Here is a 24,830-nt window from a genome sequence, read left to right on the forward strand (position 1 = left end):
AAAGAGGGCAACGTCATGACACAACTTTATCAATGTCTACACTATTTCTGATCAATTTGATGTTATATTAAAAGGACAAAAAATTTGCTTTTCTTTCAAAAACAAGGACATTTCTAAGTGACCCTAAACTTTTGAACAGTAGTGTATGTTTATTTACAGTCAGCGATAGATATTGTAGGCTTATATAGCAAGGCTGCATGGTGACTAATGGCTATCAACTGTCTTTAACATATCAAAGGGCAGCTTTGTCTGTCCTCTCCAGGAAGTGCAGATTCACTTGCCTGTCTGCCACTAAGACGGAGCGATTGAGAGCTTTCACCTCTCCTATGCTGGGGTCCGGTCTGATTTCAAATAGCTTGATTATCTGGGGGAGAGGAGATATCATTTTCAGTCATTGTCAGGGTCTCTTCAGGAATATTCATGTTCAAAAAACATTCCTGTCCTATCGGCTTCCTGACAACCACCAACCGCCCTGAGTTGTAGGTCTAGTAGTAATTGACGTAGCCTTCCAGATCAAGATGCCTTTATATATTCACTAAGAGAGAATAGGCATAAGTCTTCCACCTAAGCATCGAGCAAGATTCCTGGCAAGCGTTTCCTTTTTAGCAGGGTATTTTCCACAATTTTCAATACCCTGTCCAAACCTTTAAATACACAGGCTTTCTTGAGGAGGAAGTATATCTGTGATATCTTCATATTAAACACTATTGCATTCAATTGCTTTTTTCGATCGATGTTCTCATTGTTCAACTCAAAATTGTCTCAGTTTAATATCAACCAACATCTATAATGATGTCTGTAGGCCAATACGTAATTCAGCATGACTATATCATCTTTAGCCACTTTGATTTTTAGCCACTGATGCTATTAGCCTTTGCATTTTTTGTACCACCTGTGCCATTGTTCCCTTCTCCCTGAGTGCTGCGGGATCTCCATCAGGTGATCGGGTCTTTCTAACAGGCTACAAGTGAAGACAGACACTTCGGGGATGCAACTGCGCCCGTCCTTATCCAACTCCGAGGTGCATATTGAATATATTGGAAGAACTGTCCACATTTACTGGATGGCCTAACAAGATGGCCTAACAAAGTAGGCCTAACAAACAGCAAAAGCACTAGCCTATGTCAATCTACTATCCCCCATAGTGGCGGTAGGTAGCCTAGTGGTTAGAGTGTTGGGCCAGTGACCAAAAGGTTGCTAGATCTAATCCCCGAGCTGACAAGGTAAAAATCTGCAGTCCTGCCCCTGAACAAGGCAGTTCCTAGGCTGTCATTGTAAATAAGAATTTGTTCTTAACTGACTTGCCTAATTAAATAAAATAAAAATAGTACAAAAGTTGACCTATTTTATGAGAGAAATAAATATTCCAAACATTGTCTGGGTGTAACGCGGGTCGTATAAAGGGGACCAAGGCGCGGTGTGTGAAGTGCTCATATTTCCTTTTTAATGAATACACTTAACAAAACGACCAAACAGTTCCGTCAGATACTACAGACAAAACGGAAAACTACCCACAAAACCCAGGAAGAAAAACCCCTACTTAAATATGATCTCCAATCAGAGGCAACGAGGATCAGCTGCCTCCAATTGGAGACCAACCCAAACAACCCCAACATAGAAATAGAAAAACTAGAACTTAAACATAGAAATAGAAAACATAGAAAAAACCAAAACACCCGCTGTCACGCCCTGACCTACTCTACTATAGAAAATGACATCTTACTAGGGTCAGGACGTGACACTGGGTCAGTTGTAGGATGCGATAGATACCAAATTAATACAACCACTAGCATAACAAAATCTTTTTTACACAATGAGGCTGATGCAACAGATCAGAATGTTTAGCTTAAAATGTGATAAACTATTAGGCTATTTCCTCACATTATAAGAGCAGCAATGTGCACATGGCAGTAGGCTATAAGCGCGAATGTTCCATTAGCGGGAAAACACCATTATCAAAAGTGACCACAAATACGATTATGCATGTAATGCTTTTATTATAAAAGGTGCATTTTTATGGTGAAAATGATCTTCCCCAAACTTAACTCACGGGCTGCTTACGTATGCCAGTTAGGCTCTACACCCCTTGTAAAGCGGATTAATGTGCTTCATTTTATGAAGTTATTTGGTCACTTTAGTTGTGATACAAACCTTATCAAACATATAGGTCTATGGGCTAGGTTACATGTGTGCGACTATGATTCGAAAAAGTCGCCCATCAGACTAATATTGTCACCCATCAGACTGTTCTTGATTTAATCTTGTCTTTACATATATTAAATAATATATGTGTGAAATTTGTTTTTATTTAGAATGGACCATTATCATGTACCTGTCTCAAAACAGGGGCAGGGGAAAAATACATATCATCTATGCACTTAAATAGCAACTGAAGGATGCTTTTCCCGTGGTTCATTTTCATGCCAGCCAGGTAGTCTATACTATTAGGAAAGTTGAGAAATAAATATAGTAGGCCTAGCCTATAGAAAGCTGATGGGATCCTCCTCTCTTTAATAGAGGCCATCACTCTGTTTTCTCTCACAATTGCATAGCCTATATGAAGTGTTTGATTAGATTTCCGATTACATTTGCATTGACTGCCCTCATGAATCGTGACCGCCGGTGTGGCGGTAATACGGTCACCGAAAATCAAATCAAATGTTTTATTTGTCACATACACATGGTTAGCAACAGCCCTACCTGTACCCTGAAAGCTCTGTATTAAAACTTTTCCTTCGACTGGATCCTAGAAGCAACTTTCCTCTTTAACCTTTACCAAGTCAACTGTGCTACTACAAAATCCACTCTACACAATCTATTGTTGGTTGAAATAGTGTAGTGCAATGTATCGGTAAACTGCTCTTACCCGTGACAAAGCCAGGTACATCTCCAGTTCAGCTATCCGACGACCTACGCAGCCCCGAACCCCAAAACCAAATGGGATAGAGCCAAAGGGGTTTGGTCGGACTCGGCCGTCCCTCAACCATCGTTCAGGCTTGAACTTCGATGGTTCTGGGAACGTCTTTTCATCTTGGCTGATGGCGTAGTGGCACATTGTAAATGAAGTCTACAGACACAAAACAGCAGAGAGGGAAATAATTGTTACAGCACAATACCAACAACGGCATGATTTACATGCATTCAAATGTTTTGTTTTTATGGTTGGGTCAGTTTTAGGCCAGTAAAGTGAAGATGTACTTGAAAGTTGGTTGTTTCCCTAAAGAGAGATTAACCTTCTTGGGGAAAAAATGTCCGCCAATGATTACATCCTTCTCTGCCATGATGCGTGAGTTCAGGGGGACAACAGGGTACATTCTGGAGAACAGGAAGTACATCAGAAATGGTGTTAGAGCAAGATAAGGGAACTTTCAAAAACTCCATCCTTTCCAAAGTGACGTACACGAACACTTTCACATTTCTTACCTTAGTGTTTCCTTGATGACAGCCTTGAGGTATGGCATGCAGTTGACATCTTGAGCAGATGGAATGTTGTCTCCTGGTATACAGCGGGACACCTCCTGATAAAGAGTGTTCTGCACATTGGAGTCCCTGGACAGCAGGTACATCGCCCACATCATGGTATTGGATGTCTTAAAATATGACAACAACAGCGTTAGTGACACAGGAGGCTACTGCCGGGAGAACGGCTCATAATAATGGCCGGAGTAAAGCAAATGGAATGGCATCAAACACCTGGAAACCATGTGTTTGATGTAATTGATACCATTCCACTTATTCCGCTCTAGTCGTTAACACGAGCCCGTTCTCCCAAAATAAGGTGTCACCAACCTCTTGTGGTTAGTGAATACATGCCCTTATTGTACACCACACTGGGGCCATACTTGTGAACTTTTGGTTAGAACATGGTTTAAATCAGCGGTCTCCCCCCCCCCCCTCCCTCAGTCAGGCATTCAACTTACTCTTCAAAGTTGTAATAGTAGAATGCAGAAGGTGCAATATCGAATTTGGACAGTGCATAAGCAGTTTTGCTAATGTAATGTCAGTCATTACGACCTTAGAGAATTTTTTTATTGTCAGAAATGTCCAGATCACCTAGCTCATGTCAGGTAACATTTTTAGCTAGATTTTGTTGTAATGTTTGAGTCACTCAGACATGAATCAGTGTTAATTTTGTCAACAAAAATAGTGACTAAAATATTTGTCAAACACCTATTTTTCAGTGGCAATTGACGAGAATATAACTGACTAAATAGAGCCAGAAAAAAATATAACTATTATTTTTCAGTTCACTAAAACGAGACTGTCTCTGTAACTAAAATCGTACTACTAACTGGACAAAAGTTTTTGGAGTGATGGAGAGCTTTTCAGTAATAAACATAATTAATATTAGCAGCACAGATGAGTAGCAACACAGCCTTCATCAGCTGGGGAGCTGCTGGGAGCAAGCAACGAGTGTAGGGAGACAGGCTCTGCTCCAGCTCCGCCTCCGATTATACACATCGCGCAGGTGACCCTCTTGCTTCACCTTAGCTAAACAGTCACCACCAGCCTTCTAGTTAGCTACCCTTTGCCTGGTTAAAAGACACAAGCTGCTTTACGATATTAATAGCAGCATTGAGTTTAATAGTAAAACAATAGTCTAGCTATGTTTTTCTCCCACTTCAGTAGGCTTTAGAAAAGTAGTCCGTCTTTGAATTTGTAGTCTCGCTCAATCCTTCCACTTTTCCCACTGAATTTCATATACAGGTTCTGTATCCAAGTCTCCATCTTTTCTTCAGAGAAAACGTCTTGATTCTAGCCCTTAGGCTACCGTTCAAAAGACATGACTCAAAAGGGCACTACGTTTTTTTTCTTTCTATCATGCATTGGCAGGCTGCATTTTACATTCATAAAGCATATCGTGGGCTGTTCTAAAACTAGGCTACTTTTGGACTGGGCCGTCAACTATTTGTTTAGGCTACAGCTTGTTCAGTGATGTTACCTCATTAGCAAGCGATAGTTAACAACCTGGGGGAGCGTTCAGCAGGACACAACGTTTTAGAGATATACTATGAAGAACAAATAACTTAATTCAAGAACGTTTTTCAACTGAACGTGGCCCTAGTAACATTACCAGTAGCGTATATGCAAACATTTAGTGGCATAGAAAGGAAAAGGGATAGCAAACAATTTGACAATAGTGTCCAAAAATAGTGTTGATATACGCTAGCCCAGCTAATAACACATCCATGACAATGACATTCACCAAAGTAATGAGACTGGGTGTGTAAATTTGAGAGATATCATTCACGCAAAGAATTGAGACTGGGTGTGTAAGTACTCCTCCAGGACACTATGGTGAAGTTGGCTTCATGTATAGATCCCTTAACAAATAAATAAGACCAAGGACATCAAAAATCCATCAGATTAAACAGTTTTTAATGAAGCCAGTCTGATGGCCTGGAGATTGAAATATAGTTTGTCTCTCGGTACAAGCTTTGATGCACCTAAACTGCCTCCACCTTCTAGATGGTAGCGGGGTGAACAGGCAGTGGCTCAGGTGGCTGAGGTCCTTGATGATCTTCTTGGCCTTCCTGTGACACTGACTGCTGTAGTTGTCCTGGATGGCAGGCAGTGTGCCCCCGGTGATGCGTTGGGCAGACCACATTACCCTCTGGAGAGCCCTGCGGTTGCGGATGGTGCAATTGCCGTACCAGGCGGTGATACAGTCCGACAGGATGATCTCAATGGTGCATCTGTAGAAGTTTGAGGGTCTTAGGGGCCAAGCCAAATTTCTTCAGCCTCCTGTGGTTGAAGAGGTGCTGTTGTGACTTCTTCACCACTCTGTCTGTGTGAAGGGACCATTTCAAGTTGTCAGTGTACCCCAAGGATCTTGAAGCTTTTGAACCTCTCCACAGCAGCCTCGTTGATGTGGATGGGGGCGTGCTCTCTCTGCTGTCTCCTGTAGTCCACGATCAGCTCCTTTATTTTGTTGACATTGAGGGAGAGGTTATTTTCCTGGCACTACTCTGCCAGGGCTCTCACCTCCTCCCTGTAGGCTGTCTCGTCATTGTTGGTAATCACTACCACTTTTGTGTCGTCAGCAAACTTGATTGAGTTGGAGACGTGCACGGCCACGCAGTCATGGTGAACAGGGAGTACAGGAGGGGGCTGAGCATGCACCCCTGTGGGACTCCCGTGTTGAGGATCAGCGTGGCAGAGGTGTTGTTGCCTACCGTCACAACTTGGTGTCAGCCCACCAGGAAGTCCAGGACCCAGTAGCACAGGCATGGGTTTAGACCCAGGGCCCTGAGCTTAGTGATGATCATGGAGGGCACTATGGTGTTGAAGGCTGAGTTGTAATCGATGAACAGCATTCTGTAACATTTTACTTGACACCTAGCGTCACAACGTTGACACAGTCCAAACCATGTCATAATATTTCATAACAGCTGACAGGACCATATTATGTCAGCTGTTATGACACATATATTTAGACCTATTGTGACATATATTGCATTATTTTATGGCTGGTTATGACAACTACTGTACATTAGTGTCAAACCCCCCAAAAACCTACCACTGTAGTTCTTTTATGGCTGGTTATGACACCTACAGTACTAGTCAAAAGTTTGGACACACCTACTCATTGCAGAGTTTCTTTATTTTTTACTTTGTAGAATAATAACACATACGGAATCATGTAGTAACCAAAAAAAGTGTTAAACAAATCTAAATATATTATAATGTTTAAGATTCTTTAAAGTAGCCACCTTTTGCCTTGATGACAGCTTTGCATACCCCTTGGCATTCTCTCAACCAGCTTCATGAGGTAGTCACTTGGAATGCATTTCAATTAACAGGTGTGCCTTGTTAAAAGTTAATTTGTGGAATTTACTTCCTTCTTTATGACTTTGAGCCAATCAGTTGTGTTGTGACAAGGTAGGGGTGGTATACAGAAGATAGCCCTATTTGGTAAAAGACCAATTCCATATTATGGCAAGAACATCTCAAATAAGCAAAGAGAAATGACAGCCCATCATTACTTTAAGACTTGAAGGTCAGTCAATGTGGAAAATGTCAAGAACTTTGAAAGTTTCTTCAAGTACAGTCACAAAAATCATCAAGTGCTATGATGAAACTGGCTCTCATGAGGACCGCCACAGGAAAGGAAGATCCAGAGTTACCTCTGCAGCAGAGGAGAAGTTCATTAGAGTTACCAGCCTCAGAAATTGCAGCCCAAATAAATGCTTCACAGGGTGTTCAAGTAACAGACACATCACAACATCAACTGTTCAGAGGAGACTGCATGAATCAGGCCTTCATGGTTGAATTTCTGCAAAGAAACCACTGGGGGCGGCAGGTAGCCTAGTGGTTAGAGCGTTGGGCCAGTAACTGAAAGGTTGCTGGATTGAATCCCCGAGCTGACACGGTAAAAATCTGTCATTCTGCCCCTGAACTAGGCAGCTAACCCACCATTCCCTGGTAGGCCGTCATTGTAAATAAGAATTTGTTCTTAACTGACTTGCCTCGTTGGGTTAAATTTAAAAATAAAAAAAAATACTAAAGGACACCAATAATAAGAAGAGACTTGCTTGGGCCAAGAAATACGAGCAATGGACGGGTAGAAATCTGTCCTTTGGTCTGGTGAGTCCAAATTTGAGATTTTTGGTTCCAACCACTGTGTCGAGTAGGTGAACGGATGATCTCTGCATGTGTGGTTCCCACCGTGAAGCATGGAGGAGGTGGTGTGATGGTGCTTTGCTGGTGACACTGTCAATTATTTATTTAGAATTCAAGGCACACTTAACCAGCATGGCTACCACCACACTCTGCAGCGATACACCATCACATCTTGTTTGCACTTAGTGGGACTATCATTTGTTTTTCCAACAGGACAATGGCCCAACACACCTCCAGGCTGTGTAAGGGATATTTGACCAAGAAGGAGAGTGATGAGTGCTGCATCAGATGACCTGGCCCCCACAATCACCCAACCTCAACCCAATTGAGATGAGTTGGACCGCAGAGTGAAGGAAAAGCAACCAAAAAGTGCTCAGCATATGTGGGAACTCCTTCAAGACTGTTGGAAAAGCATTCCAGGTGAAGCTGGTTGAGAGAATGCCAAGAGTGTGCAAAGCTGTCATCAAGTCAAAGGGTGGCTTCTTTGAAGCTAAAATATATTTTGATTTGTTTAACACCTTTTTGGTTATTACAAGATTCCATGTGTGTCATTTCATAGTTTTGATATCTTCACTACTATTCTACACTACTATAGACCACTGCGCCACTCGAGAGGCTAATATACTATTTTCTATAGTATATTAGCCTCTCGAGTGGCACAGTGGTCTAAGGCACAGCATCGCAGTGCTAGCTGTGCCACTAGAGCTGTGTCGCAGCCGGCCGCAACCGGGAGACCCATGGGCTAAGCACAATTGTCCCAGCGTCGTCCGGGTTAGGTGAGGGTTTGGCCAGCAGGGATATCTTTGTCCCATCGCGCACTAGCAACTCCTGTGGAGGGCCGGTTGCAGTGCACGCTGACACAGTCACCAGGTGTACGGTGTTTCCTCCGACACATTAGTGCGGCTGGCTTCCGGGTGAAGCAGGAATTGTGTTGGGTTGCGTTTCGGAGGAGTTGCAGTGATGAGACAAGACTAACTACCAATTGGATACCACGAAATTGGGGAGAAAAAGGGGTAAAATATATATTTTTTTAAGAAAATAGTAAAAATAAAGAAAATTCCTTGAATGAGTCGGTGTCTAAACTTTTTTTTTTTACTGTGTTTATTGGATTTTCAAACACCAGCATTTACAAAATAATTGCACTTGTAAGTTATTTGGTAGTAATATAAAACAACACATCAAAGACAACAATTCAGCAAAACAAAGAGTCAGACAGAAATAACAAAAAAAAAAATATTTTGATAGTTGTTACAGGTCAACTAGCACAGATAATACAGTCCTCCTTAACATCCAATATTCCGTGTATACACATACCAGGCCTCTTACGTCACCAATATATAAATATACATCACTCTGGACCTGCAGGGAAATGTAGTCGTTTAACATAAGAAAAGAAGGGAGCCCACATTTCATATAATTTGTCTATAGACCCATTGAGGGTTTCATTTTTTCCAACTTTATGCAATTCAAAATGGATTTAATACAAAGAGCATGAGAAGGGGGTGCAGAGGATTTCCATCTAAGTCAAATTAATCGTCTCGCTAACAAAGTGACAAAGGAAATTACATCCTTATTCATTTTGGCCAGCTGTATTGTGGGAAAGGAAACCCCAAATAATTCAATAAAAAGGGTCTGGTTCGATCTGTGTGCCGCTTAATTCTGAGAGTGCGTTAAAGAGGTCTTTCCAGAAACCAACAAGAGATGGGTAACATGTGTACGTGATTAGCAGGAGACTGGTTACATCATACACAATTAGGGTTCACATCCGTTGTACATTTTGGATAATCTTGCTTTGGTCCAGTGAGCCCTATGAATGAGTTTGCATTGAATGAGACCGTGCCGAGCGCAAATAGAAGAGGTATGTACCCTTTTGAGTGCCCCTTCCCATAGCTCATCAGATATTTCCTCACCCAGTTCCTCCTCCCATGAGGATTTAATATTGTTTGATGAGGTGGTTTGTAGTGAGCAAATTTGACTATAGATTATTGACACGGTGCCTTTCAGAGTAGGAAGTGAGATAAGAAATGTGTCAAACTGTGTTTCACCAGGAAGGGTGGGGAATCGGGGGATCTATGCTGCAGACGTAACTCCGGATTTGTAAGAACCTAAATAAATTGTCTGGGGAGACCAAATTTTGCTGATAATTGTTCAAATGTACTTAATGTATTGTTAATATTGAGATCTCTAAATCTTTTAATACCAAGACTAGACCATGTTGAGAAAGCACCAGCAACCATAGATGGGGGGGAAAAGCTGGGTTTGAGGCTACCGAAGCAAAAGAAGAGGTTGTCTGAAACCCAAAGTGTGGTCTAAATTGATTCCAGATCTTCAATATTGTTTTGACACATATTTTTGGTGAAGGAGGAGTAAAGGCCTGTAACGGAGGAGTGAGAGAGGGCAGACAACGATGCCGGTATAGATGAGGCGTCCTCCATCTCTATCCAAATTGGGGGTAGGAATATCTCCCTGCTCTGCAACCAGTACTGAATAATCCTAATTAACGGCCCAATAATAGAATCTTAAATCCGGTAGCGCTAGACCGCCGTCTGGTCTGGGCCTCTACAAAAGCTGTTTTCATATCCTAGGGGGCTTTTTGTCCCATATAAAAAGGTGGAATTAGGCCGTCGATCTTTTTGAAAAACATATTGGGAATAAAAATCGGTAGGCACTGATTGATAGAAGAATTTAGGGTGAGTATTCATTTTAATATAATTAATTATTGCGACTAAGGAGAGGTGTAGCAAAAACCAGCGTTCCAAATCGTCCTTAGTATGGGTTAAAAGAGGAGCAAAGTTGGCCTGAAAAAGGTTATCCAATCTGATTGTGACGTGCACCCCGAGATAAATAAAACTACCGTGAGCAATTTTAAATGGCAAGTTATGTAAAGGGAATTGTTTTGCGGCCACATTAAGCGCCATCAATTCGCTTTTACTGAGATTCAGTTCATACCCTGATAAGTGACCGAAGGATGTAGCAGGAACAGAAAAAGAAAGCTCAGATGTGTATAATAACAAATCTGCATATACAGACAGTTTGTGTTCGTGTCAGTATCTGACTATACCTTTGATGAGGGGGTTGGAGCGAAGTGCTATTACAAGGGGTTCTATGTCGAGGGCAAACAGTAAGGGACTTAAAGGGCAACCCTGGCGTGTCGATCGTTGCAAAAGGAAGCAATCTGATTAAGTGTTTTTAGTCCTGACAGAGGCTTGAGGGGATGAGTACAGAAGTCTTATCCAAGTAATGAATTTGGAGCCAAAGCCAAACTTATTTAGTGTAAAGATATTATTATTTAGTGTAAAGATATTTCCATTCCACCAGGTCAAATGCTTTCTCCGCATGCAGGGATATAATGGCTTCAGAGGCATTGGTGACAGAGGGATTACATATAATATTAAATAATTGTTGAAGAATGAGTGTCTATTTTTAATAAATCTTGTTTGATCCAGAGATAATTGATGGGAGGGCTGTTTCCAGAAGTTTGGCTAGAATGTTATAGTCGACATTTAGCAGACTAATTAGACGGTATGATACACTGTCGGGTCTTAGACTAGTCCCCAATTGGGTCTTTGTTATTTTTTTCAAAGAATAAGACAAATGGTTGCCTGAGTGAGAGTCTGTGGAAGAGCACCATTTACGAATGCTTCATTGTACATTTCAATTAGAATAGGGGCTATTTTGGAGATAATCTTTATATTAAAAACTCTGCCGAGTAGCCGTCAGGCCCTGGGTTTCTCCTGGATTGAAGGGATTTGACAATTCTTCAACAGTGATCGGCTGCTCTAATTTTTTAACCAAATCCCAGCTGACAGAAGGCACAGCAAGTGAGTGGAAGTAATCATCCAATTCCAAAATATCCGCTTTACTTTCAGAAGTATATAAAGACTGATAAAATCTCTTGAACTCATCATTGATCCCCTAGGGTCTAATGATATCCCAGATGATGTACGAATTTTAGGAATCTGGTGATGATGATAGTTGACATAAAGCCAGTAAATTATTATCTCACAAGTTCTCCTTTTTCGTAGTAAGTGCTCCTAGACTTGACAAGCAATTCAGTAACCTGGTCTGTTAATAATGTGTCAAATTCTGCTTGCAAAATTAAACGCTCCTTATAAATATCTGGAGATGGTGAAATGGCACAAATGTCATCTAATTGGGCAATACAGTGTGTTAACATAGATAGCCTATCCTTTTTCAGTTTGTTCTCATGTGCGGTGTAGGAAATAATTTCACCTCTGATATAAGCTTTCAAAGTTTCCCAGAGAGTAAACGCAGAGACGTTTGGGGTTCTATTTGTACTCATGAAAAAAATCAATTTAACCCAAAACAAAATTGACAAAGTGTTCATTATTGAGCAGTTGAGTATTTAGCCGCAAAGGCGGTCGCAGGTTGTCAACCGTTTGAAAGACCACTTCCATAGTAACAGGGGCGTGGTCAGATACAACAATTGGATTATATGAACATATGGAATGGAGAAGTCTGTCATATACAAGGAAGTAGTCTATGCGTGTAAAAGTGTGGTGGACCGATGAGAAAAAAATATGCTTTTCCAGATGGATTAAACATTCTAAGGGTCTGAAACTGCAAATTCAGACAAAGGTTCGGACAACTCTAGCTGAGGTGACAAGGTAGTAGGTTTAGTGGAGGATCGATCCAAATGTGGGTCTAACCAACAGTTAAAGTCATCACCTAAGATCAACATATGGGAGGACATATCAGGGGGTGTAGAAAAAAACGTTAAAAAAAAAAGATCACCATTGTCCCAATTAGGAGCATAAATATTAACAAGAAGTACATTCGTATTGAGCAGCCTACCACTGACAATTATGTATCTACCATGGGGATCTGCAATCACAATTGAACATGTAAAAATTACATGACGTAAAATAGCCATCCCTCTTGCCTTACTCTGAAATGAGGAATGGAACACCTGACCCACCCATCTGCACCTAAGACTTGAGTGTTGTGATACCTTCAGATGAGTTTCTTGGAGAAAGATTATGTGAGCTTTAAATTGATGAAGGTGGTGTAGCACCTTACTAAATTTAACTGGGTTATTGATGCCCCTGCAATTCCAAGTAAGAAAATGAAAACCATTCCCTCCAGCTGGATGGGCTACACTAAGCTGAGTCATGTCTAAAGAGAGAGAGAGAACGTGTAAAGGACAAGGTACAATGTAAACTAAAGATCTTAGCTGACCCTAATGGCGCAAATTTAAAAAACAAAGACAAGCAACAACGCGCAAAAAACATATTTCAACTATATTCAAATAAAGAGGGAAAAACCCCTTCCCTCACAACCTCCCTTGCCGAAGCATCTCCCAACTGAGATGCAAGCAAAACCGTAAATAAAAAATAGTTTAGAGCAAAGCATGATAACACTTACTCTGTGCTACCTGAGATTTGTGACCATTTAACCAGAGTAAACCAAACATACATAGACTAGTCCCCAGTAGTCTCAGGAAAACTAACCTCGGTTAATGACTCCAACCTAAGTGTATGTAAACTTCCAACTTTGTGTCTGATATTGGCAGAAAGCTTAAATTCTTGTTAATCTAACTGTACTGTCCAATTTACAGTAGCTATTACAGTGAAATAATACCATGCTATTGTTTGAGAAGAGTGCACAATTTTGAACATGAAAAGTTATTAATAAACAAATTAGGCACATTTGGGCAGTCTTGATACAGAATTTGGAACATAAATGCAATGGTTCATTGGATCAGTCTAAAACGTTGCCCATACACTGAATCCATCTAGTGACCAAAATCTAAATTGCACCTGGGCTGGAATAATACATTATGGCCTTTCTCTTGCATTTCAAAGATGATGGTACAAAAAAAATACAAAAGAACGGTTGTTTTTTTCTTTGTATTATCTTTTACCAGATCTATTGTGTTATATTCTACTACATTCCTTTCACATTTCCATAAACTTCAAAGTGTTTCCTTTCAAATGGTACCAAGAATATACATATCCTTGCTTCAGGGCCTGAGCTACAGGCAGTTAGATCTGGGTATGTCATTTTAGGCGAAAATTGGGGAAAAAAATGGAGGTTTAAAACAGCGACTGAACCATGAAAACTGCGACAACCATAGATATTGGCATTAGAGGCAGGTTAGATCAAAATAAAATAGTAATGATACAAATAAAAAGCAATATGTGAGTGGAATAAACTAATATATATACACATACATACATACATACATACATACATACATACATACATACATACATACATACATACATACATACATACATACATACATACTGTGGCAAACCTCTTCAAAGTTAGGAGCGTTTGTCACAAATTAAGTGGGAAACTGTCACCAAAGTCAGCCCAGAATGAAAGTTCTTTCGAACATGACAGTACCTGTGTGTTTGTTTCGCTGTCCTGGTCCACCCAGGCCGCAGGTAAGGTCAAGGATAGCAGGGTTCGGTACACAAATCTGGTTCTCGGTAGGTCCAGGTCTAAACGCCAACAGGTAAGTCCAAAACAGTCCAGCTCGTACACGGTAAATCCAGCCAATGTAGATTCTCTTTCTCTCTGGTTCATAGATCCTTCCCACCCTCTCTCTCTCTCTCTCTTCCTGGTTTTTCTTGACCTTTTATCTGTGGGTCGGCTCCACCTTCTGAGGGTTCCCCTTGCTTCTGGGAATTGTAGTTTTGGCAGTCGGCCATTTTGTGATATGTAGTTCTGATCGGGGTGGCCATTTTAGTGATCGGGCAGAACCCGTTTATTAGTTCTGCCCTCACATATCTGCCATTTATCACTCGACCCCCTTCTTTGCCACAATACATAGATACATACATACATACATACATACATACATACATACATACATACATACATACATACATACATACATACATACATACATACATACATACATACATACATACATACACTGCTCAAAAAAATAAAGGGAACACTTAAACAACACAATGTAACTCCAAAGTCAATCACACTTCTGTGAAATCAAACTGTCCACTTAGGAAGCAACACTGATTGACAATAAATTTCACATGCTGTTGTGCAAATGGAATAGACAACAGGTGGAAATTATAGGCAATTAGCAAGACAACCCCAATAAAGGAGTGGTTCTGCAGGTGGGGACCACAGACCACTTCTCAGTTCCTATGCTTCCTGGCTGATGTTTTGGTCACTTTTGAATGCTGGCGGTGCTTTCACTCTAGTGGTAGCATGAGACGGAGTCAACAACCCACACAAGTGGCTCAGGTAGTGCAGCTCATCCAGGATGGCACATCAATGCGAGCTGTGGCAAGAAGGTTTGCTGTGTCTGTCAGCGTAGTGTCCGGAGCATGGAGGCGCTACCAGGAGACAGGCCAGTACATCAGGAGACGTGGAGGAGGCCGTAGGAGGGCAACAACCCAGCAGCAGGACCGCTACCTCCGCCTTTGTGCAAGGAGGAGCAGGAGGAGCACTGCCAGAGCCCTGCAAAATGACTTCCAGCAGGCCACAAATGTGCATGTGTCTGCTCAAACGGTCAGAAACAGACTCCATGAGGGTGGTATGAGGGCCCGACGTCCACAGGTGGGGGTTGTGCTTACAGCCCAACACCGTGCAGGACGTTTGGCATTTGCCAGAGAAAACCAAGATTGGCAAATTCACCACTGGCGCCCTGTGCTCTTCACAGATGAAAGCAGGTTCACACTGAGCACATGTGACAGACGTGACAGTCTGGAGACGCCGTGGAGAACGTTCTGCTGCCTGCAACATCCTCCAGCATGACCGGTTTGGCGGTGGGTCAGTCATGGTGTGGGGTGGCATTTCTTTGGGGGCCGCATAGCCCTCCATGTGCTCGCCAGAGGTAGCCTGACTGCCATTAGGTACCGAGATGAGATCCTCAGACCCCTTGTGAGACCATATGCTGGTGCGGTTGGCCCTGGGTTCCTCCTAATGCAAGACAATGCTAGACCTCATGTGGCTGGAGTGTGTCAGCAGTTCCTGCAAGAGGAAGGCATTGATGCTATGGACTGGCCCGCCCGTTCCCCAGACCTGAATCCAATTGAGCACATCTGGGACATCATGTCTCGCTCCATACACCAACGCCACATTGCACCACAGACTGTCCAGGAGTCCTCATCAGGAGCATGCCCAGGCGTTGTAGGGAGGTCATACAGGCACGTGGAGGCCACACACACTACTGAGCCTCATTTTGACTTGTTTTAAGGACATTACATCAAAGTTGGATCAGCCTGTAGTGTGGTTTTCCACTTTAATTTTGAGTGTGGCTCCAAATCCAGACCTCCAAGGGTTGATACATTGGATTTCCATTGATTATTTTTGTGTGATTTTGTTGTCAGCACATTCAACTATGTAAAGAAAAAAGTATTTAATAAGATTATTTCATTCATTCAGATCTAGGATGTGTTATTTTAGTGTTCCTTTTATTTTTTTGAGCTGTGTGTGTGTGTGTGTGTGTGTGTGTGTGTGTGTGTGTGTGTGTGTGTGTGTGTGTGTGTGTGTGTGTGTGTGTCTATGTATATATATATATATATATATATATATATATATAGTATCACATTATAGTGGGGAGTCAACTGTATACTCACCAACATGGGTTGTAAATGAAAAGAAAGACATTCAAGTGTCAATGAACCCAGCAAAGTTAGCTTTGCTAACTTGCCTGCTAACAAGACCAGCTAACCAACCATTTGTTCCACCCCATGCGGTACAACAGCCGCTTTCACGTTCTCGTTGATGAAATCAGCCCCTAGAGCCGGGTCCTCGAATCTGTGCGTGGAGCCGTCCAGTAAAGTTAGTCTCAGAACCGCAGGGTAGATGACCCCGAACTTCCCGCCCGGGCAGGCGCATAGCTGGCACTTCATGGCTCCGAAGCTAGCCCCCTTCTTAGCCACAACCGTGGTGTAGTCCGCAAATATCGAGACTCTTTTACCCTTGTAGAGGAGAGAAGATCCTTCTCCCGATCTCCTCAGTATGTCATTGCGGACGTGAAAGAAATGCACCCTGATGACAAATGGTCGAGGGGGTTCTCCATCCCGGGGTCGGCTACGCAGGGTGCGGTGGGCCCAGTCTAGCTGCGGCTTCTCCTGCAGGCCGAGCAGTTTCTGAAGCAGCTGGCCATGAACTCCGTCGGTCTTGGGCCCTCCACTCCCTCCGGTATCCCAGAAGATGAATGTTGTTCCTCCGCATTCTACTTTCCATATCTTCGCATCTATTGTCAAGGTATATCACCCTAGTTATTAAGGAGCCAACGTTAGCCTCTAGCTCGCTAATGCGAGTGCTGTGGTCTGTAGCACCAAGCGCCAGCTCCGATAAGGCTGCTACGTGTGTGTCAAGCTTATTCTGTATACTCTCTATAGATTATTTAAGCTCGTCTTTGACCATTGATATCTCTGACCTGCGATCGGTAAGATTTACTCTCTCTCTACCAAAAATATCGGTTTTGAGGGTGCCCATCACGGATTGTAGCAGCTCTACAGTCAGTGTTCCCGTGGGTCAGTGTTCCCTCTCCTGATTTAGCTCCACAGCTGAGTCAGGAGAGGGCGCGAGATTGCTGCGGCTTGCTCTTTCAGACCCCGTTTTTGGCCGGGTAGACGACATTACAACATTTCTCAGACTTGATCTGAATTGTTTAGAGGTCTCTTCAGATGCCTGACCAAACAGAAATACATACAATTTTGCAAGGTTAAATATATACATTTGGTCACTAACTAGGGAAATGCGTTCTACATCCTTGGCTTCCAACAGCACCCCCCGTGTGTCCAAACTTTTGACTGGTACTGTACATGCAATAGGCTACTTTATTATAAAGGATTTTTTTTTCTTTCCCCGGGTTGCTTCCCCTAATTTGAAACTTACATACCGCATAAACTGAGATGGTAGTTTAAGCTCCGCAGATTTACTTACCGTATCAACTCCAGCCAATAACAGCTCAGCGACGCTGCCGTACACCTCCTTATTGGTCATCTTTGTATTGGAGAGGAGGTACGTTAAGTATTCTCCCTCAACTTCCTGGTTTGTGTCCACTCGCTTCTGAATTGCCTCCATCTTCATCTCAATAAACTTCATAGCTGAAAAATAAAATTGTTATCTGTCTGTACTAATAGGTAATCAAATGAATTCCAATATCAACAATGCACACTCCAATCCAATGCTCTTAAATCCTTGAGATGTGCAGAAGTGCACAGAATGTCTTATTCTGAAGAATTCACAGAATTTGAAGATGCCCTCCCAGCCAGCGATGTAGCGCCCATAGAATGGCAGGATGTTGCGGCTCCACTTGGGCAGCATGGCCACCGGCAAGCTGTAGGAGAACATCTGAGCGATGGAATCGATGAAGTGCTGCGTCTCCACCGGGATCTCTTCCTCCAGACAGCCGATCCGCGTCTCAAACAGGATGGAAGAGATTCCTGAAGAACAGAGATTTAAAGTTTAAGATAAACTTTTGTCTGCACATGAATGGTGAAGCCATTTACTTATGGAGCACAGACACCATCACTGCTGATACTGTACATATGATGCAAAGGGACAGATTAACAGCAAAGTCATCACTATCATTTGCTCAGCTCAGCAGCATGGAGAGAGAGTAAACACAGCTTTTACTACCTGTTGAAAACATTTTGACCCAGTGGGACAATTAGATTTGTCTCTGCCCAGTTCTCCAATCACAGCTGCAGTGCAGGCGAGGCCAGCAGAACTCCACATCAGGCTGGTCAGAGGTTCTAAACAACTCTCCATGACACCAAACTCTTTTTGTACGTCCACATATAGGAGCCTGAGGGAGTGCAGGTCTCTGCTCACCTCATCCAGAGTGAAGATTCTATAGGAGATCAGAATCTGGCTCTCTAGCCTGGTCAGGTTGTGGAACATAATGCCCAGTGCTGGCTGCATGATGAGGTCCACGTTCATTGGCGTCAGATCCCTCAACTGCACTAGTGTTCAGGTCAGTCATGTCCACAAACTCCTGCAGGGAGGGGATGTCGTGGTAAGCTGTAAGGCGAAGCCTGGTTTTCAGCACTGTCACTGCCGATGATGTTGGTGAGAGTAAACCAGGCGCAAAGTTCATGTGAATCAGCCCTTGGGGACAACACCAAATATGTTTGTCAGATTCACACTTGTCTCTAACTCACTGGGTGGAGGGCGAAAGTCCGAATCTACTTTCTTCAGCGAAGTGAGCAGGATGAATGCAGACACTTCAATGTGTACAAGTGGGTTATTATGTAGGATTAGTGTTTCCAAGCTGTGCAGACCAAATTAACTGTTCTTTGTAATCATGTTTTTATCCAAGTAAGAAACTAAATTTACCCAGTCCCTTAAATGTAAAGTCTACAATAGTGGTGACTTTATTAATAAATAAATCCAGCCGCTCGAGATTCATCAAGCAACCAAACAACTCTGAAGTGATGTTTGTGATGAGTAAATGACTCTCCTCAGCCACGTGACAGGACTTGAGTGTTATAAAACATACCGAGCTCAGGTGCGCATGTTAACAGTCATGTCTGTTAGAGTCTTCAAAGAATGGAATAAAAGTGAGGTTAACGGTGCCACACCCTTCAAGTTGTATTACCTTTATACCCTGGCAGTTTCTCAATGCAGATGTATAGTTGTACCTACATTTAGGAAGCTTTAAGACCATTTTTGTAATAGAAAGTTTGAGTACTGTTTTACAAATGGATTCAGATGAATTTTCCCTGTCAAAGGAAAATTATATATCCTGCTGATTCCAGACTACAAAAGCTCTATTTATAGGTTATCTTTATTGTACCAAATGAGATACACTATAATTTCAAAGTATTGGAATGCTCCTTTTGCTATATGACGTGCATTAGGGACAGTAAAAATTACCTCTTGAAGATGATGGAAATAAGGTAGCTGAAGAATGACAGTTTTGGTGTCTCAAAATGACTATCCCCTCTGACTCCAAGTCCAGGGTCGTCAATGACTGTAACATATTGACTATGCTACGTAGCCAATCAGAAAGCACCCGTATACAGCTGATGATTGTGAGTTTCTTAAAAAAAGGGATCCCACCCAATGCATCTCACTTCCTCCTAGCCTCTGCCTACTTCAGATGTAGTGCTAAGCATTGTCTGTTCATCTGACATACTAAGATGCCAGACACTACGTCAAGCATAATTTTCCATATTATTACAAAACAACACCTTAAACCATGACTGGAGAGACTCCACGAATACAGCAAAGAGCTGCTGTTTTTATGAGTAAGTTGCTATTTAAAGTTGTTACTCTGCACCGTCAACACTTTTTTTAACAATTAAAAACCATAGACTGCGCATTCTCCCTACTTCCACTCCCGCTGCAACCAGCTGCAATGAAGGGGTACAGCAGTGTTTCGATAAGCTTGCGTTGTTATTATTTAAGTAATGTTTAAAACCAAATCTGAGCTGTAGATCTAGGCTTGCATTTTGACTCAGAAAGTGATCTTGACTCAGAAAAGGTTGGTGACCACAGCTTTACAGCATACAGGTATGAGGCATTAGGATGCAGCTGCAATGCATAGCAAGACTGGCATGTATGACCCCGTTATAATGTCGCATAATCATCTCATAATGAGCCGGACTAAATAACAGCCAGTTTGAGAAAGTTGAAAATGTTATGCATCGAGATAGCCCACATGACATTAGAAGCCTTGTTATAAGACATTTCAAAGCCTAGTAATGCTTATAACAAGTTAGAATTATATTATCATTATACCTGGATGCTTTAAAGACCCAGTCAAACATGCAACTTGACCCAACTTGATCAAATCATTGAACTTAAAATGAACTGTAGATATAGTGAAGGGTGAAAGAATCGCCGTCCCGACCCTAAGGCAGAATTTCCCACGTACCCTCCAGAGAGAATCGGTAAAGCTCATTGGACAGGTTGTTCACCCGGTCTCCCGTGGGGCTGGTCCGGCGTAGATGGTAGATCCTCTTGATCAGGTCGCTGACCACCTCGTTGACCACGTCTCCGTACTGCACCGATTCTTTAGGGTGCAGCATGCGCTTGTTCAGCACAGTCCTCAGATTGTACCACTTCACCCCTTCCCTGTCAAGAAACATATACTGTATCAGGAAACATGCATGACACATTCACAACAATAACATTGATGATACATTAATTAATTGGTACATGTTGGAATTTAGGTAACTTCATATTGAATTCAAGCAGGATAAGATGGGATAAAGCTTAAATTTCAGCTTCTGTGTAAATTGCATACAGTATGTAACAATAGTGTAGGTATTACTACTCTTACGTAACCGGCTCATTTAAATGGATTTACTGTTTTTGAGCGTCCGGTTTTATTAACGTGACTGGACCTTGACCTACAAAGCCACGCAGGGTGTTGTTCTGGTCTTGCAACACTTGGAGTTCACGGAACTCAAAACTAAGGAAATAAATCAGAACGACTGCACTGCTTTTCGATTTGAAGCATCTGTGTTGATATGCGTAGGAAATCTCACAAAGCTAGATGGCTGCTAAGTAAAATATATGTAATCTCATACAGTTTGATGGTTCTAAAAAGGACACTCCCAGGGCAAACTGTGCTGTGTTAGTCTATAGTTCATGTTTCCTGCTTTGCACACACGCATGGTCTATGGAAATGTGTAATGACAGCCTTTTTTGAATCACTGGATCTGTGGCATTTTCTTTCATGACAGAGCACTAGTGTATCAATGGCATCACTGCAGTGATGTGTAGTCAAGGTAGGCAAGGTAGACAGTGCTTACCCTGTGATATATATACACAGTGCCTTCAGAAAGTATTTACATCCCTTGACTTATTCCACATTTTGTTGTGTTACAGTGTGGGATTAAAATGGATTCAATTGTCATTTTTTGTCAACAATCAACACAAAATATCAAAAATGTCAAAGTGGAAGAAAAAATATTTACAAATGTTAGAATTGATGAAAATAAAACACATTTATCTTCATTACATAAGTATTCATCCCCCTGAGTCAATACATGTTAGAATCACCTTTGGCAGCAATTACAGCTGTGAGTCTTTCTGGATAATTCTCTAAGAGTTTTGCACACCTGGATTGTACAATGTTAAAATTCTTCAAGCTCTGTCAAGTTGGTTGTTGACCATTGCTAGACAGCCATTTTCAAGTCTTATCATAGATTTTCAAGCCGATTGAAGTAAAAAATGTAACTAGGCCACTCAGGAACATTCAATGTCGTCTTGGTAAGCAACTCCAGTGTATATTTGGCCTTGTGTTTTAGGTTATTGTCCTGCTGAAAGGTGAATTTGTCTCCCAGGGTCTGTTGGAAAGCAGACAGAACACGGTTTTCCTCTAGGACTTTGCCTGTGCTTAGCTCTATTACGTTTCTTGTTATCGTAAAAATAACTCCTTGCCGATGACAAGCATACCCATAACATGATGCAGCCACCACCATGCTTGAAAATATGAAGAGTGGTACTCAGTAATGTCTTGTGTTAGATTTGCCACAAAGAACGCTTTGTACTCAGGACAAAGTTCATTTTGGGCAGTTTTACTTTAGTGCCTTATTGCAAACAGGATGCATGTTTTGGAATATTCTTATTCTTTACAGGCTTCCTTCTTTTCACTCTCATTTAAGTTAGTATTGTGGAGTAACTAAATGTTGTTGATCCATCCTCAATTTTCTCCTGTCATCACAGTCATTAAACTCTAATTGTTTTAAAGTCACCATTGGCTTCATAGTGAAATCCCTGAGCTGTTTCCTTCCTCTCCGGCAAATGAGTTAGGAATGACGCCTGTATCTTTGTAGTGACTTGGTGTATTGATACACCGTCCAAAGTGTAATGAATAACTTCACCATGCTCAAAGTGATAATCAATGTCTGCTTTTTATTTTATTTTTACCCATCTACCAATAGGTGCCCTTCTTTGAGAGTATTTGAAATTCACTGAGGGACCTTACAGATAATTAATTGTATGTGTGGGGTGCAGAGACAAGGTAGTCAATCAAAAATCATGTTAAACCCTCTCACATTCTGAAATTGCATTTTTGTCCCCCCACCCAGTTTTATAATTGCGCTCTGACACAAAAAATGGCATCAGTGTGCTTTAGGAGTTTGCAGACGCCTCTGAGCGGTTGGGTAGGTTGTTTGGCGATTTCAGACGGCTGGATTTAGGGCTGAGCAGACAACACAGCACATGTGGACAGGCTGTGTGAAGGTAAAGCTTCCGAAAGGCTGGTTTAGGAACGGCACAGGAGAGTTGAACAGATGTAGCTGTTGTCAGTGTGTATGTGTTGCGCGCTTTCTCCAAGTTGTTACAGACGCACTGAGAAAGTTATAGATACACAAATATCATAACCCCAAGACATGCTAACCTCTCACCATCAAAATAACAGGGGAGATTAGCATTTTTGGGGGGGATAAGATATTTATGCCTATGTAACTTTCTCACTCATTATTATTTCCAAGTCATTCAGTGATATACCGTAATCATGGTAGCATCCATATTAATGTAGAAGTGTTTAGAAAACATTCTATTCTTATTTACAATAAAAGTTACCCAAAATGTCACAATACATGATTTACCATTCATTTCTATTGGGCGTAAAATAATCTGAAACACAACCATAACAAACAGCAAATGAATCCAACAAATGTCTAGAGTCACAAGCTTGATGTAGTTATTGCGTGCTATGAATATGGGACCAAATAATTAACTTTTTACTACTTTAATACACATACACTACCGTTCAAAAGTTTGGGGTCACTTAGAAATGTCCTTGTTTTTGAAAGAAAAGCAACTTTTTTGTCCATTAAAATAATATAAAATTGATCAGAAATACACTGTAGACATTGTTAATGTTGTAAATGACTATTGTAGCTAGAAACGGCTGATTTAATATGGAATATCTACATAGGCGTACAGAGGCCTATTATCAGCAACCATGACTCCTGTGTTCCAAAGGCACGTTGTGTTAGCTAATCCAAGTTTTAAAAGGTTAATCAATCATTAGAAAACCCCTTTGCAATTATGTTAGCACAGCTGAAAACTGTTGTCCTGATTAAAGAAGCAATAAAACTGGCCTTCTTTAGACTTGTTGAGTATCTGGAGCATCAGCATTTGTGGGTTCGATTATAGGCTCAAAATGGCCAGAAACAAAGGACTTTCTTCTGAAACTCGTCGTCTATTCTAGTTCTGAGAAATGAAAGCTATTCCATGCGAGAAATTGGCAAGAAACTGAAGATCTCGTACAACGCTGTGTACTACTTCCTTCACAGAACAGCGCAAACTGGCTCTAACCAGAATAGAAAGAGGAGTGGGAGGCCCCAGTGCACAACTGAGCAAGAGGACAAGTACATTAGAGTGTCTAGTTTGAGAAACAGATGCCTCACAGGTAATCAACTGGCAGCTTCATTAAATAGTACCCGCAAAACATCCGGCTCAAAGTCAACATTGAAGAGGATGCTGGCCTTCTAGGCAGAGTTCCTCTGCCCAGTGTCTGTTCTTTGGCCCATCTTAATCCTTTCTTTTTATTGGCCAGTCTGAGATATGGCTTTTTCTTTGCAACTCTGCCTAGAATGCCAGCATCCCGGAGTCGCCTCTTCACTGTTGACGTTGAGACTGGTGTTAGCGGGTCTTCTAGGCAGGAAAAAAAAAATAGGCTGACAAATGTACATTATTGCACCTCCAACAATAACAGGCAACCACCGTCTCCCTCACTGCTAGCTGTCGGGCAGGCGAACAGTGAGTACTGGACTGTCCACTAGTCTGAAACATCATTACCAAATAACACTTTTACTAAGCTAACATATGGAATTGTTTTAAGATGTTCGAATGGATCATTTAGCCATTTGATTTAGAATTTTAGGAAACCTTTAGGTATATAAAAAAAATTGGCCTTCACTACTCACCAATGGAAAAGCATTGAATAACAAGTTCATAAATGGCAAAACAGAAAGTCCAAAAAATAAATCACAAGGAATAAGGTTTTTAAGTGTCTGTCCTATATCTAGGAGATATAAGAAAGCTCAGGAATTTTATTTTTTGTTAGCACAAAACTACCTCTGTACTGCCTTTCATTCCTTTGTATGGATTACCTTCAGACCTTCAGAGTAAAACGGAGGACACCATCATGTCTGTGAGAGTCACCCATCTATAGAGTGGTCATAAGTTTGTAGGCCGTTCGGATGCTGCAAACGTTTTTGTGAGATGACATTTTCGGGATGTCTCGTGGTCTGAAAAACACTGCCACCACAGGCAGATACGGTGGA

The 24,830-nt window shown here is 41.7% G+C and overlaps 1 protein-coding gene across 2 annotated transcripts in view; it reads right to left on the reverse strand.

Moving 5' to 3' along the window:
- The window catches only part of cyp27a1.1 (cytochrome P450, family 27, subfamily A, polypeptide 1.1), a 27,915-nt gene continuing 3,085 nt past the window's right edge, over window positions 1–24,830 (reverse strand). The window contains exons 3-9 of one of the 2 annotated variants that reach the window (XM_045704432.1): window positions 20,459–20,658; window positions 17,823–18,020; window positions 17,518–17,681; window positions 3,424–3,590; window positions 3,234–3,315; window positions 2,867–3,067; window positions 1–364 (exon numbers count right to left, since the gene is read on the reverse strand). In XM_045704432.1, the coding sequence (XP_045560388.1) occupies window positions 233–364; window positions 2,867–3,067; window positions 3,234–3,315; window positions 3,424–3,590; window positions 17,518–17,681; window positions 17,823–18,020; window positions 20,459–20,658 (1,144 nt within the window). In that variant the 3' untranslated portion in view covers window positions 1–232. Of the gene's footprint in view, window positions 365–2,866; window positions 3,068–3,198; window positions 3,316–3,423; window positions 3,591–17,517; window positions 17,682–17,822; window positions 18,021–20,458; window positions 20,659–24,830 lie in introns of both variants that reach the window. The other variant, XR_006761168.1, reaches the window with a different exon arrangement.

This window comes from Salmo salar, chromosome ssa21 (assembly GCF_905237065.1).
Source record: "Salmo salar chromosome ssa21, Ssal_v3.1, whole genome shotgun sequence".
Taxonomy (NCBI): domain Eukaryota; kingdom Metazoa; phylum Chordata; class Actinopteri; order Salmoniformes; family Salmonidae; genus Salmo; species Salmo salar.